This window comes from Quercus robur, chromosome 3, assembly GCF_932294415.1.
Source record: "Quercus robur chromosome 3, dhQueRobu3.1, whole genome shotgun sequence".
Classification (NCBI taxonomy): Eukaryota; Viridiplantae; Streptophyta; class Magnoliopsida; order Fagales; family Fagaceae; genus Quercus; species Quercus robur.
In genome coordinates, this window is record NC_065536.1 from 3,594,960 (window position 1) to 3,612,862 (window position 17,903).

A 17,903-nucleotide genomic window follows, 5' to 3' on the forward strand; every position below is an offset into this window, starting at 1 on the left:
GGTCCTCACATGCTCGAAACAATACCTGCACAACACAAAAAGAGAAGACCCAATAGAGAGCACTGGTGTGATGCTGGCCAAATATCCTATGAAGATTAAGTTAGAACTTCTCACAACTCTAGAGTGCCAAAATTAGGGTGAATTATGTGTACCTTAGTTTATGAGGGTCTTGGGTTTTTATAGTAGTAAAGGGTTGACATCTCTTCCTTGGTTTAGAAGTCTTTTCCTTATAAAAGTCTCTATGAACGTATTTTGCGGAACCTTTTTCTTGTAGGATCCTTTTGATTAGCACTGAGCGTGGGGCACAAGATATTTCCATATACTGCATGCATGGAGACCAAGTAGAGCCACGTCAGAACCGTCAGTCTTGCATACCTCCTTCAGCCTATTGGCGTTAGCTTTCCATCTTTGCCTCAAGTTAACTCCGTCAGCTTGGAGCCGTAGACTCCTTACTGTTGCCATGTGTCAATGGATACAAGACCGACGGGTTTGCTTGGAACATCGCTCTACGCCTTTACATCAGTGAGTGTTCATATTTACAATTTTATCCTTATCAATTGACATGGACTGAAGAGTCTTCACTTTTTCCCCTTCATGATTTTTGCTTCACTTTATGATTTTTGCTTCAACTGGTTGTCTGCCTTTTGAATTAGACAATTATTCTTCAATAGTCATCGTATTATAATGTTGAGAAAGATGTCACCATGTTCACACCTAAACGTAGACAATTGTATCCTATATTCCTTTTCGTACGTATGAGACTATTAAAATAATTGTGATTGGACCTTGGCTTTTTCGACGTAGGTTTGGTTTTGATCACTTGGACTGAACAATTGATTTTGAATCTGCATTTTCAGATCAGCGAGTATGAGGCAATGTTTGGTATCTCTAACAAAAATAACTTTTACAGCTTCCAACTTTTATCCCAATAAGTTCAGAAGTTCTAATATCCGTTTCAAAATCTTATATCCCGACTTCTACAGCCAGGCATTATTATTTTGCGACATGCAAATGGCAAAGAGCCAAAGAGATATTAATAACTATTAAAATATATGTATAAATACAAAAATTCTTTCATAATAGAGACATCAATTCTCTCATTCCCGGAATATTGAGGTTATTACATCTATGTTTGTAAGTGCGCCAATGATTCGTATAAACTAAGAATAGGGGTTGTGAACTTAAGCATTGTAGTTGTAGGATTTGTTATCAATGAAATAACTATTGTGTTTCGTTGTTCTCATTGTCAACTTGTGCATTATCTCAAAAAATCCTGTTGAGTTAGGTTGTTAATGCCTTGCATAGTGTTTAAATCACTGTGAGCACAGTCAGGAGACAGAAAATTTCGTTTATGCTCAAACTTCCATAACAATTTATGTGTTTAAGATTTAACCCCTTTGATACTTTTAGCCATGATTCAGTGGAATTTAAAACAAATAATTTTTAGTAGTTTTGTTAGGAAGGTACCAGCCTACCAGGAAGAAGGGGAGGTAAAGTTGCACCTACTCAGGTTAAAAGATTTGTTGACCTGAAACCCTACGAAAGACTTGGAACAAAATATAATCTCTCTTTCACTTCATTTTCCTTTGTAACCACCAATAAGCTTCAATAATTTAAAGTTGTTTTGCTAGGAAGTTGCTTTTTTTGGGGGGGGGGGGGGGGGGGGGGGGGGGTGGGGTATGGGCATTTTATTTTCTCTCTTCATGTAACATCCAGATTTCTTTGCCCCTACGCTAACTTATCTCAATGAGTAATGTTATATTTCACAACATTTTCAAAATAAATTTTATATAGTAAATTATATTTGGTTTCAATATGAGTTTGTCGTTAAAATTACTTTTTTGCCTACCAAAAACAACTTATAACTTAGGATTTGTAGCATTTCTTGCTATCTCAAAACCTCCAATTAGAAAATATCAATATGTAACGGAATGCTATTGAATCAAATGACAAACATTGTTGAAAAAAAGATGATTTTTCCTTGGATGAAACAAAATTTGGATTTATCAGTCCTTAGCCAGAAAGATATGTGGCCATGAAATTGGGATTAAGCAGAACAATATTGACTGGGTGATAGAGTCGGGGAAACACCTCTATTTACCATATTTTGGAACTTAGTTTCGTGGAATATATATATATACACACTTAATAAACTATTATTCTATTAATGGGTGCTCTTAGGGTATTTGTTAATAAATTATTTTAGGAAAGTTTTGATACCATCTTTATAAAAAATATAAAAAGATGTCAAACTACTACTCAATATCCAATTTCTCAACAAAAACAAAAAAAAAAGACTCAACATTCTTTATCTCAATATATTAAAAGGATTCAAAAAATTAGTTATTGTCATTTTAACTTCTAAAAATAGCCTTAATTTAATTAGTTTATCCTTATTCTAAAAACATTAGAAATGAGGGTAAAACCGTAAATTAACCAAAATTAAAAACAAAAGATCTACAAAATAAAAACAAAATTATTATATAATTTTATATTATACTAGTATTATGCCCGTGCGATGCACAACTTAATAAAAAATATTTTGATAATATAATTAAATTTAATAACAAATAAAATGAAAAAAGAATTAATTCAAAATTTAAGATTTAAAGATAAATTGTACTTGTAAACTTAAAAGAAATTTAATTTTTATTTCTTAGTTTGATATTTAAATCATTTGTTTCAGTGTTAATTTCATTCATGTAACGTCTTAATTTGTAACGATCTCAAATTGGTGTTGGGTTCGAACGTTAAAGGCCCAAACAATAAATTTGTAGAGCGTGAATATTAAATAACTAGGTTAACTCCAAAAGAAAAACGATTCTTCTTCACGTTTATAAATGGATTAGCCTTAGTATAACGATCAATTTCTCTTTGAAACAAGTTTAGTTCTTTCTTTCCTATGGTTTTCTTCTCAGTCCTCTTTGTTTTTTAAGTTCCGATCCCCTTTCCTCAATGCCTTCTTTCATGTTATATACTACCCTCTTGATATCATCTTCACCACACACGTGTAGATTGGGTTTGGGGGATCTCTTTCTGTCTCATCTAACACCTTCTGGAACCTCCAACCAGCAGCTGTAAAACTGTTTCATCACTGTTCAGGCATCACCTCCACATTAATGCGGCCAGAGAGTTGGTTGAGAGGCAATTAATGCGGAAGCAGCTGTTGTTATAGATATTTGTTTACCTTTTCTTTCTTACCCTTGGTCCCATATCCCATCTTTAGTGGTAATGTAGCTCTGAAGTGTGCTTGCAACAACCCGGCATTCAGGTCATTCTTGGACACATATTGCCGAGAAGGATTTTGTCCTCGGACGAGCACTGAACTTATCTCCCGAGGTATCTACTCTTCTTTTCATTTGGTTACCTTTATAATCTGATATGGGCCTCCTCGGACAATTTTACGTCCTCGGATGGGCCACAGGCCCAATTGACACGGTTTCAATAATTACTGATTAACCGGCCCCCACAATTCAAATAGTTATAAGTTATATCAATCCTAAACTAAATTAATAATAAATAAAAATATAATACTCTAACTTAATGTAACATTCTAACTTACTAATAAATAAATATAACACCCTAACTTAAAGTAATGTTTGTAATTGTATTGTGTTTTAGCCTTTAAGAACACATATATTATTTTTTTTATCATTAAAAAAACATAGATGTCAATATTACACATGAAAAAATAATGAATTCAATAATTGAAACGGTTGAAAACAAAATTAAGCCAAAACCTCAATTCATTAATGAAAAAATATCCAAATTTTTTAACCTTAAAAAAAAAAAAAATAGAGTTAAGTAAAGATAGACTTATATAGAAATTTGGACAGATGGATTCTCTCGTATCCAATTTCATGTTTGACAGCAAATTTTCCATAATAAAATATTGATGTCAACAACAAATAATCATGTAATAAGAAATTAAAAAATACAAAAATATTGCTTGCTATATTGACTTCTAAAAAAAACACTAAAATGTGTTATCAAACATAGAATTTCAGCCTATCTATAAAACTTGTTGATAAAAATCATATTATATATAATAAAAAGGCAACAAATACACAAAATCTATTCAATTTGATGAAAGAAAAAAAAATACCTGCAAGGTTATAGGTAGGGTAGAGAGGAGAAAGGAAGAATATAGCAAATAATTGTAAAGTACGTAGTAGAAATAATGAAACACCAAAAAAACTATGTGTATATATAGTGAGAATTTTAGGTTGTGAAGAAGATATGAACAAAAAAAAGTAGTTTAGGTGAAACTCAAATACTTTTTTTTTTCTTTTTTTCTTTTTACTTTATTATTAGGAAAAAGTTGACATAAGATGCAAATTTATCCACAAAAACAAAAACAAAAACAAAAACATAGGAAGAAAAAAAGCAAGTTCTATCTTCTTTTTTTTTCCTTTTACGTTTTTTAAAGAAACATAGGAAATTTTTTTTTTCATCAAGATCAAGATGGTGTCAACTAAAACCATAGATGGCAACGGTAACCTCTTTCTCTCTTTTATATATATATATATATATATATATATATATTATAAACAATCTCTTTCATATATATACATATACATATTATAAACAATCTCTTTCTCATTATGATGGGATTTGGATTTTACATGTGGGAGCTGCGATCATTTATTAAAAAAAAAATATACATTTTATTTACTCATTATTTGCTGTGACGTACTGGCATATGGAGTTTTCATCATCTTGGCTGGTGGAGTGTCGATGTCAACACGAATATGTTTCGTACTCATTAAAATTTCAACAAATTAAGAAGTTATATCCTTATCAAAAACAAAGATTTAAAATTGATCTCTCTCTAGATTTTAGAGTCCTTATTTAATTATTCTTTCACTTAAACTACTTTAATTTACCTACTCTACGTATACTCTAAATTTTTTTTATAGAAATTATAGATAAATTAATAATAAAAGGATTATATGAAGAATTTAGATTGTAATCAAATAAAAATTTTATCAACTTAGAAATTATAGGACAAAAAGATAAGGACAAAAAATATATATCTTTTTTTTTAATTTAGTGTTTGTTAATAATATTTTAGATAGACACAACTGTTATATTTGTAAATCAAATACTAATTTCTTTCATTACTTGATTTGTCATATTTATCAAAAAAAAAAAATATATATATATATATATATATCTATTCTTAAAATTTAAAAATTTATTAAAATTTCTGCAATTTGGTGTGGCCACTTGGCACAACCACGGCGTCTAAGTTCATCAAGATCAAGATGGTGTTAACTAAAATCATAAATGGCAACGGTAATCTCTTTCTCTTATATATATATGTGTTATAAACAATCTCTTTCTCATTATGATGGGATTTGGATTTTACATGTGGTAGCTACGCTTATTTATAAATAATAAAAAATACATTTTATTTACTCATTATTTGCTGTGGCGTACTGGCATATGGGGTTTTCATCATCTTGGCTGGTGGAGTGTCGGTGTCTATAGACACAACTGTTATATTTGTAAATCAAATACTAATTTCTTTCATTACTTGATTTGTCATATTTATCCAAAAAATATATAAATCTATTCTTAAAATCTAAAAATTTATTAAAATTTTTGCAATTTGGTGTGGCCACTTTGCACAACCACGGCGTCTAAGTTCATCAAGATCAAGATGGTGTCAACTAAAATCATAAATGGCAACGGTAATCTCTTTCTCTTATATATATATATATATATATATATATGTATATATATTATAAACAATCTCTTTCTCATTATGATGGGATTTGGATTTTACATGCGGTAGCTACGCTTATTTATAAATAATAATAATAAAAAATACATTTTATTTACTCATTATTTGCTGTGGCGTACTGGCATATGGGGTTTTCATCATCTTGGCTGGTGGAGTGTCGGTGTCTACATGTAGCTGTTTCATACTCATTAAAATTTCAACAAATTAAGAAGTTATATCCTTATCAAAAACAAAGATTTAAAATTGATCTCTCTCTATACTTTAAAGTCTTTATTTAACTATTCTTTCAGTTTAACTACTTTAGTTTACCTACTCTATGTATACTCTAATTTTTTTTTTTTTTTTTTTTATAGAAATTATAGATAAATTAATAATAAAAGGATTATATGAAGAAAAAGATAAGGAAAAAAGATAAGGACAAGAAATATAGGAGAAAAGATAAATTAAAATTTTTATCAACTTAGAAATTATAGGAGAAAAAGACAAGGACAAAAAATATATATCTATTTTTTGATTTTAGGATTTATTGATAACATTTTAGATAGACACAACGGTTATAGTTATAAATCAAATACTACTTTATTTCATTACATGATTTGTCATATTTATCCAAAAAATATGTATATATTTATTCTTAAAATCTAAAAATTTATTAAAATTTCTACAATTTGGTGTCGTCAATTAACGTAATCACGGCGTCTAAGACCAACTTTTATTATATATAATATGATTTGAAATGATGTACAGCTGTACAACACTTCACCATTACATTGCCAGCCAGTTTCTCAGAAAAAGAAAAACATTCAGCCATCCATAGACGCAGATACAAAAGAAACTGATCTGGTTTCAAGCAGATGCCGTGTGAATGCCTTTTCCTCTCTCACTTACAAACAACAGTATCCATTCATTCCTTTTAGCAGGACACAATATAGAAACTGAATTCCGTTTTTTGAAGAGACTCCTTGAGCTATTCAGTTAACTTCTGCAGTTACCTAAACATGTAATAGTCAATTTTCGAGCAGATCTTATCTCTTCTCCTTTTTGAAATTAACCAAAAAAAAAAAAGATTCACATCAAATCTTTTCTTTCTTAATTTATTTTCTTTGTGTTTTTTGTTTTTTCATCATCATTTGTTTGAATATATATTTCTGATACATATCATTATTGTGTTTCCAGATTTACCAATATATATTTCCGATGGAGTTTGGCACGGGAAGCACCTCTTCATCTTTTCCATCTTCTACCTTTGGATACACATACGATGTCTTTCTCAGTTTTAGAGGCAAGGATACCCGCAATAATTTTGTAGGCCATCTATATACTGCTTTAGATAATAAAGGCATACATACCTTTAAAGACGACGAAAAACTTCAACGAGGAACAATCATTAAGCCTGAACTCTTTAAAGCAATAGAAGAATCCAGATTTGCTGTCGTAATTCTATCAAAAGATTATGCTTCATCAAGCTGGTGCTTGATTGAACTTGCAAAAATTATTGAGTGCACGAAGAAGACAGGGCTGACAGTTTTGCCTGTTTTTCACGAAGTGGATCCAAGTGATGTGCGACATTTGAATGGGGTTTTTGAAGAAGCATTTGCTGAACATAGTGTTCGTTTTGAGGATAAGATAGACAGGGCCGGCTCTATGGTGGAGCAAAAAATGCAACCGCCTAAGGCCTCAAGTAAAAAAAAGGCCCCTAAATTTTAACCAAAAGGATTATTTATAATCAATAAATAAAATAATTTTTTTTATTAGATGAAAAACAAATAAAAAAATAGAGAAAAATGCAACGTCGTCCACAATATTTTTCACAACACTTTTACAACTAATGCTAAGTAGCAAGTTATTACAGCCTATTGTTGATGGCAAAAAAATAATTAAAGTGATATTTTCAAATAAAAAACAAAAAGCAGTTTAAAATCTAGGATTTGTTGTAAAAAATATTGTGAATGTTGCACTTCTAAAAAAAAAAAAGAATAATAATAAGAGTTTAATTAGCAAACTTTTACTAGTTTTCATCTAAATCTACCACTAACACCACTGTTTTACTTACCACTATCAATCTACCACATCAACAAGTATGAAAAATTTTGTCAAATTTTTTTTGTCTTAAAAATTCAAAAAAAAAAAAAAAATTTCTATGTAGTTCATGTTAATTAGTAGTAATTTTGCATCTAAATAAGATGATCAATTTCCACTTTAGGCCCCCAAATGCATCAAGCCGCCCCTGAAGATAGATGAAGTGAACAACTGGAGAGATGCTTTGGCAAAAGTTGCATATTTTTCCGGATGGCATTTACATGATAGGTAAGAATTTCTTCTGAAAACTTTGGGAGAATGATGTTAATGATCGTTATATATAATTACTTGCTTGCACATTTCTTTTTATAATTTTCTAGTCGAATTGGAGAAATCTTCAATTAATTTCCCCTGTATCTTAGATAGAATTATAATAAGCTCAAATAGGCAACTTTTGTCAAGTGGGTAACTTGATATCTCCATTCATTTAGATAGAAAAGTGTTACAATTAAAAAGATACCAAGATCTAGTTCTAATTCTAGCAAATAATTCTTATTTTGCTTAAAGTATAAGTTAAAATTTAGTATTAGAACTCTGGATTACTTCAAGATTTAGTATGCAGACATGGATTAGATCAAGATTTAATATACATACAATATAATTCAATGTCTTCAACTGAGTAGTAACTTATAAAGCATGTATAACCATTAAGGACTTTCCACCTTGAAAAATTATGGCTGACCCACGTTAATTCCTTTGTTTTTTCTATGTTCTCCTTCTTTCTTTTTCTTTTTTGTTGTCTTTTTTATTCATTCCTTCATATTTTTACTATAAAATTTTAATAAGGTATCATAGTTATATTTTAAGTTTTCTAATAAAAAGAAGTCTTATTAATTCATTATGGTATTGCACGTTATATTTGCTGGAAAACCGTTCGTATATCTCATACAAAACAAGATCTACATCCATGATGCTAGAAGTCATGCTATCTTTCAATTTCAGAGTAGAGTTTGTAGTGGGTTAGCTTAACCGTTTTTCTTCCTCTTTGAAACCAAACGTACAATGTTAGTTTTAGACCCCTCATACAAACAGTGTTTAATCAGTTTTTATGGCTAAGTTATTAATTAGATTAATTATGCAAGCCTTAGGTTAAATACACAATCAAAAATATCATGCGCAGCGGAAAAGTAAATAATATAATGTTGATACCGATTTTGGATAAAAGAAGCCTAACCGCTGGAAAAGCCTAGTAATAGGCAAAAGGGGAAAGAAAGAAAAGATTAGAAAGTGATGACCGGAACAAGGGGGCTATGAAAGCCCAAAGAAGAGGGATACCCATGAAGAATAGGGAGTGGAACACATTGGCCCATGGGCCATATGGAAGAGCCTACCATGGAAGGATGGCCCTCTTCAAGAAAGAAGGGAATAGGCCTCGAATGGGCCCAAAGAAAGAAAGGGAAGGAAAAAAAGGCTCAACGGGCCATCCTAGAAGAAATCAGTAGTAGACATTAGAAAGTTGAAAAGCCCACGGGCCCAAGCAAAGATGAAGTGGGGCAAGCCCAATGAATCCACACCATTCCTCATAAGGGACAATACAGGTGAAGGGATTCAATCTTAATAAAGAAGCAAAATTAGGCAAAACTAAGTAGCAACGGCAAAAACAGCATGGGAAATGTAGAAGACAAAAAGCATCAAGTAACAAAACAACCACGCTATGGCCGAAACACCACCAACCTATACCCAGCCAATGCAAGGGAGGTGGGCCCACGGTCAAAGAACTCACATAGGGTGTGGTTTGGTGGAGAGAGGAAAATGACCTATTTATGGTATCTAGCCAAGGCCACTTTTGGGAGGTGCATTTTTGTGAAAGCATCTTTACCCAAAATAGGTAGCAAATGGCTAGGACCGCATGATGCATGCTAGAGGGATAAGTAGAGAGAGACTCAAAGCTTTACTCGTTGGAAAGAGAGAGAAAGACTCACGGCATAATCAAACGGATAAGAATTTGTCGTGGGATGGTAGTGGAAGAGAGAGAACATTGGGCATGCCCAAGTGTAGTGGAGCCCGAACGGCCAACAGGGTAGTGGGCAGCTCTGAGGAGGTGTTCACAGTAGACAAAAATGGTTGGTAAGCAACAAAGACAAAAGGGAGAAATCACATAAGATTAACTCAGTATAAATAGGAACAATAGTAATAAATGGAAGGGGGATAACGACTAAAGCAAAAAATAGAGAGAATTGAAAAGGAAATAAGAGAGAAAAGAGAAAGAGCGAAGTAAAGGCAAAAAGAGTGAATACAGCAAAAAAGGAATGCATCAATATGCAATCTTTTCCCTCCCTCTCGTAGCAAACTCACTCTTTGTAATCCCAACAAAACAAAAGTAGCTATCTAGACCTATTCTCTAAAATGCACAACTTTGATGGCTTAGCCCAATAATAAGGTTGTCCAAGTTGGAGTTTGGGCTCTCTTTAATTCATTCCTGCGGAAGACCCATCATCTACATTCTGCTGTTTTGAATATGTTGATTGTTTTCTCTCTGACTAACCTTTCTGCCATAATACATATACCTATATAATTACATACATGTGTACAAATATGTGCGTATTTATACATATACCTTTATTGATATTTGTTGTCTTTCTTTTAGGATGTTTGTCTTGTGCATAGACTGGCCCTTTTGCAAGGTCCTACTAGAATAGTGAGCTAGGCCCAACTCTCCAATCCACCCATAGCAGAAATGGCCCTAGCCTAGGAGCATAAAGAGCCCTTACACACAATGATATAATGATTCAGGAAACCTTATGAACAAACTTGTTCCAAAGGAAAAACCTAGGTAGACCAATTCCAAGAAGAACAAACCACTATCAGATAGAGATTTATAGTTAGAATATTAATTCATAGTAAACCCAACTGAAGTTAACAAACCTAGCTCTGAATCCCACGGACTTCTCTAATATGAATATGTTCCAACATGAACCTTCAGTTCATGTTTTAGATCTCCAGTACGCTTGATAGCTGAAGCTTGGATTGCAACTTGATTCCACCAATACTATATTGTGAGTGTGATCTCTATTAGAAGCTTGAAAGACTAGAAGGCACAAAGCCTTTTAGATCTCAAAAGAGTATCTCTTTAAGTCTTAGAAAACATGCATTAGGGTTTTCTTTTTATACTTGGTGAATAGGTCTGAAACCCTAAACGTTTGATGGGCTGATGAGCTGCAAAACAATTCTGCCGATGCAAACTTCGATCGATCGAACAACAAATTCGATCAATTGAAACTACTAAAAACAAATTCCTTAAAACAGCAGCTTCCTTGTTCTTGTACTCTTACTTGCAGCATCTTAAGCATTGTCTAATCAAACTTATAGATACTGTGATTTGTATCTGGATAAATTTGTGTTCATGAGTTTGCCAATTTTTTCTATACATATATAGAACCTCACATACAATTACCATTACCAGTGAATTAGAGAGAATGGTCATTCACTTAAATTGATCCTTTATAATTGGATTAGCTATTGGGCCAGCCTATTTGGGCTTTAGCATAGGGTTTGATATGGGACCAAAGGGAAATTAAAACACTACACCCAATGACCTTTAGGCCTCTTGTCAACTCTTGACAAGCCCAAGGTTCCCATTTATATTTTATTCAACTATAAAAATATAATTGCACTCTATATTTTTATTAATAAAATATTTATCCCAAGACTCTACTATTTAACATTTGACTCCTTCATGAAATCACCCATAGTGAAACAAAATCATAAAAGTTATTGTCACTTTGTAAATCACTGCATCTTATTTCCTTGAGTCCCAAGTTAAATCTTTCAATTATTCTTATATTTATGAAATCTAATTTCATTAAATATAAACTTTAGTGACTATTTACTAAATTGGTCAAGCCAAACACTTTAAATAACTAATTCCCATCAAACCTATCTCTAGAGGATGTTTTGTATCTCTAAAAAGAGCTTTTGGATTTTTTTTTTTTTTTTTTGGTTGAAAAACAAGAGCTTATGGATTTAATCTTGAGAATATGTGTTCCCACAATACTATATACAATTACCTAACGTACTAAGATTTTGACAATGCAATATCTCACTTTGATATACATCAAAGAAACCAACATTTTATGCTTGAGTTCACCATCCTCTTGGAATTAAAAGTCTGTAAATCGGAGTCAGGAAATTTATTGCTTAGATGACAATAGTTAATAGAACAATAAATCTCACAGCAGTTAAATTCAGTGTACCTTACACACTTAAGACACACCAACATATCAATCAATAGTATACACTTTCTTGATCAAGACAGATCATCATAATTGATATGTATAGTCTTCACAAATGAAATGTCAATTTCACCATTGACTATGAACTAGGATTTATGAATTTACATGGACTTATGATTTAGATCTTCAACATGCAGATCTTATTCCAATACAAGGTCTCTTCCCATGTGAGAGGACCCTTGGACCAAAGTCACAAAACTTTTTGTTTTATTATCTATTTATAAGACTACAATACCTATTGATTGATAAATATGGATACCTAGACAAGGAATTCTTTTGTTGGAGGACAAGGAAAGAAATAGACTTTCTTTTCATGCTAAGAAAAACCAAACCAAATCAAATTAGGAATTTGAGACAATTTCTAACATACCCATCCTTGGATCTTGTATGCAACAACCTTTAAGGTTCAGATTCTAATTGAGTTGAATTTACTTTCTACCAAAACCAGAACAATGGAGTCAACGGAGAGAGAGAGAGAGAGAGAGAAGCATGTCATATTTTGGTTGGTTGGGAAGATAACCGTAGTTTTGAAATCCAATCCAAACCGGCCGATCTGACGGGGAACCTGCAGCTCAAGGTCTGGAAATCTCACCCATAAGGCTCCTTTAATTGTCCAATAGGACACACTGGCTACATGCTTGGTTTTGGTTAGGAAAGAAAAACTATTGGATTAAATACATTTCAAAGAATTAGTTCTATAAAATCGTTTATGATACCCACCAATAAAATAATAAACTTTTTATATTAATTTTTACTATAAATAATATATTTAGCATTTATCATTATGTCTAATATACAGCTCAAGTCTCCTCAAAACTAATATACTTGAAAGATTAATTGTAACTTTTTTTATACTTTATTATTTCTATTTTTTCTAATATAAAAGATGTGAAAATATATTTGAAAATGATTTAATTTCTGTGTATCTTTAGATCAATATTGCTCATATTTACAATTTTTTTTTTCATTTTCTGTATTCATTTATTAAATTATTTATGATGTCATCATCATTTGACCTTAAAAACCTTAAACTTGAATCTCTTTCTTTTTCAGTTCTTTAAACAATTCTACTTATAAAACATGGAAACTAACAACAATAGCCACAATAAATATTCAAAATTGCGAGTGAATGAACTCTACTTATAAAATCTTCTAAAAAAAAAAAAAATCTACTTATAAAAGGCACCAGCTCTTAATCCTTTAACACTAATTACAAAAATATTTTCAACTAATTTGCAAACGAACACTTGTTAAAAAATTCAATATACAACACCAATTGTAAAATTGGGAGCACAGACAGCCACAAGATGATTCTTATTCAACTGTAACAGATGCAGGCAGTGTAGTCTTCAGAATAAATTACAGATTAATAAAAATTTGTAACATGCCTCTCTCTCTCTCACGTTTATTTGAACGGAGTAACACAAATTTTAACTCCAAGATTTAGTTTGTAACCTCTTACTCAAAAATAAATGAATAAATAAATAAATTTGTTATCTTTTAAAAGTTCAAAGTTTAATTTGAAACTTTTGATCCCTCTCAAAAAAAAAAAATTGAAACTTTTGATAATATATGCTTTAATTTGGACTATCCCTAATTTTCGCCCCCTTTTTTCCCTTAATTTTTTTTTCTTCATTTAAATAAATGATTGGCATAATCTCAATTAAAAACTCAATAATCTTTAAAGTGAAATTTGCCCCTAATTTTTCCTCTATTTTTACTTTTCTATTTAAATAAATTATTGGCATCATCTTCGTTATCACATACAGATTCAATTTTTTTTTTAGAGAAAAATATCCTCAAGCAACGAAAGCTTAAAGAATTCCTAAAGCTGAATTAGAAAAATAGTGAAGCTACAAGCCTACACTTAATATAATATGACATGCTACGTACAAAGAAAAGAACTAGAAATAGTAACAAAAAAAATTATGAATCATATTAAAACTGAAATAATGCTAGCTATCTGAAGCTTTATTGAAGGCTGTTAATTTCAGATTCAAAAAGGCAGTTGTTTCTTTTCAATCATTCCAAACAAAGACCACTATGCAGATCTTTTTTCCTTTTCTTTCTCTATTTTTGGGCAAGTAACCACTTCGCATATCACTTTCACCTAATTACGACTTTTTTTTTCCTGCCTTCCACAACGGCACTAACTTATGTTTTCTCTAGTACAGCTTTAGTAAGCAAAGATAAAGTATTCAGGCAAATGATAAGTCCAGATGCCCAACTATGTAGTGCAAATTTTGTTTGGTCTATTTGTTTTATCTTTATTTTTTGAGAACAGAATTCCCTTTTCTATGATAAATTGAAATTTATGAAGTATTTTTTCTGAGCCTTTTACCTCTTTTTCTGACTCAATAAATTTTTTGTTCAATATTCCTCTTTGTAGGAGCGAGTCACTACTTATTGCGGAAATTGTCAGGATGATATATGGTAAATTGAATTCTATATACTCATATGTTCACAAGGATTGTATTGGACTGGACTCTCGTGTGACAGAAATAATAAATTCATATTTATGTATTGAAATGAAAGATGTACGTTTTATAGGAATTTGGGGAATGCCTGGAATGGGCAAAACAACCCTAGCACGAGTCCTTCATCAAAAGATTCATTGTCATTTTGATGCCAGTAGCTTTATTGACAATGTTAGAGAAGAAAGTTGTAAAAATGGTCTAATTTCTCTACAAAAACAACTTCTTGATGATATCTTGATTGGAATCAACATCCGAATACGGGACATTCAGTGGGTAAGCAATATGATAAGGGATAGATTATGTAAGAAAAAGTTTCTTATCACTCTTGATGATGTGGATCAACTTGACCAATTAGAAGCATTAGCAGGCAAGAGAGATTGGTTTGGTCCAGGGAGTAGAATCATTATAACAACTAGAGATCAACATCCATTGTTCAGACATGGTATGACTACAGCTGAAATATACACGGTTAGTGAACTGAATGATGATGAATCTCTAAAACTCTTTAGTAGGGAAGTCTTCAAGAAGGACTACCCTCCAGAAGATTTCAAGGAGCTATCTGAAAATGTTGTTCATTATGCTGGTGGACTTCCTTTAGCTCTCAAAGTTTTGGGTGCTAGCTTGATTAAAAGAGAACCAGTTTATTGGAAACAAATCCTAGCTAAGCTAAAAGAAGATCCTCCAGAAAAATTGAAGAATGCTTTTGCAATCAGTTATAAAGGCTTAGATTCCAAAGAGAAAAACTTGTTTTTAGATATTGCTTGTTTCTTCAAAGGGGAGAACAAAGGTTGGGTAGCAAGTATACTACAAACAAGCGTAGAAATAGATATTCTTATGGAAAAATCTCTCATAAACATCTCACGTTTTGGAATGTTGTGGATGCATGATACACTACAAGATTTTGGTAGGGAAATTGTTCGTAGTGAATCCCTTAATCAACTCGGTCAACAAAGTAGGTTGTGGCTTAGTAATGATATCTTTCATGTACTGAAACATAATATAGTAAGTTCACTATACCAATTTTTAAGTTTTCTTATCTTATATATTTGGGCAATATAGCTAAGTGTTTCTTATCTAACAATATGCTTATTCTCTCTATCTCTCTTTTTTGTTACTAGGGAACAGAAAAAGTTAAAGGCATATTCCTTAGCTCATCTTTTCTAGAAGAAAAGGAACAACTGAAGGCTGAAGTCTTCTCAAAGATGATAAACTTAAGATTGCTTCAAATCAATCATGTCCACCTTCCCCGAGGTCTGGATTATCTTTCTAATGAATTATGTTTTATGAACAGGGAAAATTATCCTTTGGAATCCTTGCCAGAAAGTTTCCATCCAAATAAACTCATTGAACTCAATATGCGTGCCAGTAGTTTAAGGCAACTATGGAAGGGAATTAAGGTAAGATTTTCACTAATGTAACAATGTGCTTTTTTTTTTCTTAAAATAAATATTATGTTCAAAATGATCTAATATTCTTTATTTACTTCATATATATATATAACAGAATTCAAAGATGTTAAAACACATCGATCTCAGTTACTCCAAGGACTTGATCATGATCCCTGACACCACTGAAATCCCAAATCTTGAGAAGCTAATTCTTAAAGATTGTACAAGTTTGTCTAAGATTCACCCATCACTTGGAAATCTTAAAAAACTTATTTCATTGGATCTGAATGGTTGTGTATGTCTTGAAAGTCTTCCATGCAAGATCAGCTTGGAATCTCTTGAAAGTTTTGGTCTTAACGGTTGTTGGAGGTTGAAGAAGCTTCCAGAGATTGTGGGAAATATGTCACGCTTACCAGACCTTGATTTGAATGGGACTGCTATAGAAGGACTGCCATCATCAATAGAGCATTTAACTGGTCTTACTCTATTGAATCTGAGAGACTGCAAATCCCTTTTAAGTCTTCCTGATTCCATTTGTCGTTTGACATCTCTAAAATCGCTTACTCTATCTGGTTGCTCAAGACTTGACAGATTGCCAAAGAACTTGGGGAATCTAACAGGCCTCAAGGAGCTAGATGTGAATAAATCTGCCATAAGAGAACTGCCATCGTCATTGGAGCATTTATCTAATCTTACTACATTGAATCTAAGCGATTGTAAGGACCTTCTGAGTATTCCAAATGCCATTTGCAATTTAACAAATATTAAAACTCTTACTCTATCTGGCTGTTCTAAACTTGAAGATTTGCCGGAGAACATTGGGAATCTCATAGGCCTAAAGAAACTAGAAATTATTGGAACTGCTATGAGAGAGCCACATTCCTCCATCTTTCTCATAAAAAATCTCAAAAGTACTACGTTTTCAAGGATGTGAAGGGACATTGTCTACACGGAGTCCAAATCCTGTGCGTTTGGAATTGCTCTCCCTATCTTGTTTGCGTTCTTTAGTCGAACTGGAATTAAGGGATTGCAATCTTCGAGCAGTACCTAATGATATTGATAGCTTGCACCTCTTAGAAGGACTAAATCTAAGCGAAGATAATTTTGTTTGTTTACCTGAAAGCATCGTTCGGCTATCCAAGTTGAAAGAAATATATATTGAGAATTGCACTAGTCTTCGATCTTTGCCACAAATTCCATTATCCACTCTAAGTATTTGGGCAAATGGTTGTACCTCGCTAGAAACATTACCTAATCAATTAAAACATGAAAGCTTTTTTGAGCTGAATATCTATCTTCTCAATTGCTTCAAATTGGCTGATAATCAAGGCTTCAGTGACAAGTTTTTAACATTGCTATCATGTTACTTTCAGGTACTCTCTCTCTCTCTCTCTCTCTCTCTCTCTCTCTCTCTCTCTCTCTCTCTCTCTCTAACATCATGTTTTTTATGTTTCAGGAACTCTGTTATTATGACTTCTCAGGAACAAATAGTTATGATCTCGTTGTTCCTGGAAGAAAATTACCAAAATGGTTTAGCCATCAAAGTGCCGGGGCTTCAGTGACTCTGCAAGCGCCTCCCAATTTTGATGAGAAATGTTTGGCAATTGGAATGTGCGCTGCTTTTGAGCATCTTCCTTCTGGTTTGTTTGATAGTGGATCTCATGATAGAACGAGACATAGGCTTGTTTGCTCCATTGCGTTGCATCCAAAAAGTGGATCTGACGGATTCATGGTCTACGCCGACAGTAAATGCATATCATTTCCCTTTCCCGAAAATTTTGGTCCGGTTGAATCAAGACACCTTAGGCTGATTTATGTGCGCAGAGAATTCTTCGATAAGATCAAAGACCAAGTATTTTCAAATGGGTTGCCCAAATTTGGGGAAAATGGATTTGTTCTTCAGATTAAATTTAAAACAAAAGGTATGGGCTTGACAGTTACGAATTGCGGGGCCCATTTTGTATTTAAGCAAGACATT

At 32.3% G+C, this 17,903-nt stretch overlaps 1 protein-coding gene across 1 annotated transcript; it reads left to right on the forward strand.

Annotated features, from left to right (window-relative positions):
* The first annotated feature begins 6,543 nt into the window (after positions 1-6,543).
* Positions 6,544-17,560, forward strand: LOC126716552 (disease resistance protein RPV1-like). The gene is made up of 6 exons (XM_050417361.1): positions 6,544-6,749; positions 6,926-7,396; positions 7,971-8,056; positions 14,450-15,539; positions 15,656-15,934; positions 16,041-17,560. The coding sequence occupies exons 2-6, from the start codon at positions 6,947-6,949 to the stop codon at positions 16,857-16,859; spliced, it is 2,724 nt and encodes a 907-aa protein (XP_050273318.1). The 5' UTR covers positions 6,544-6,749; positions 6,926-6,946; the 3' UTR covers positions 16,860-17,560.
* The last annotated feature ends 343 nt before the right edge of the window (positions 17,561-17,903 follow it).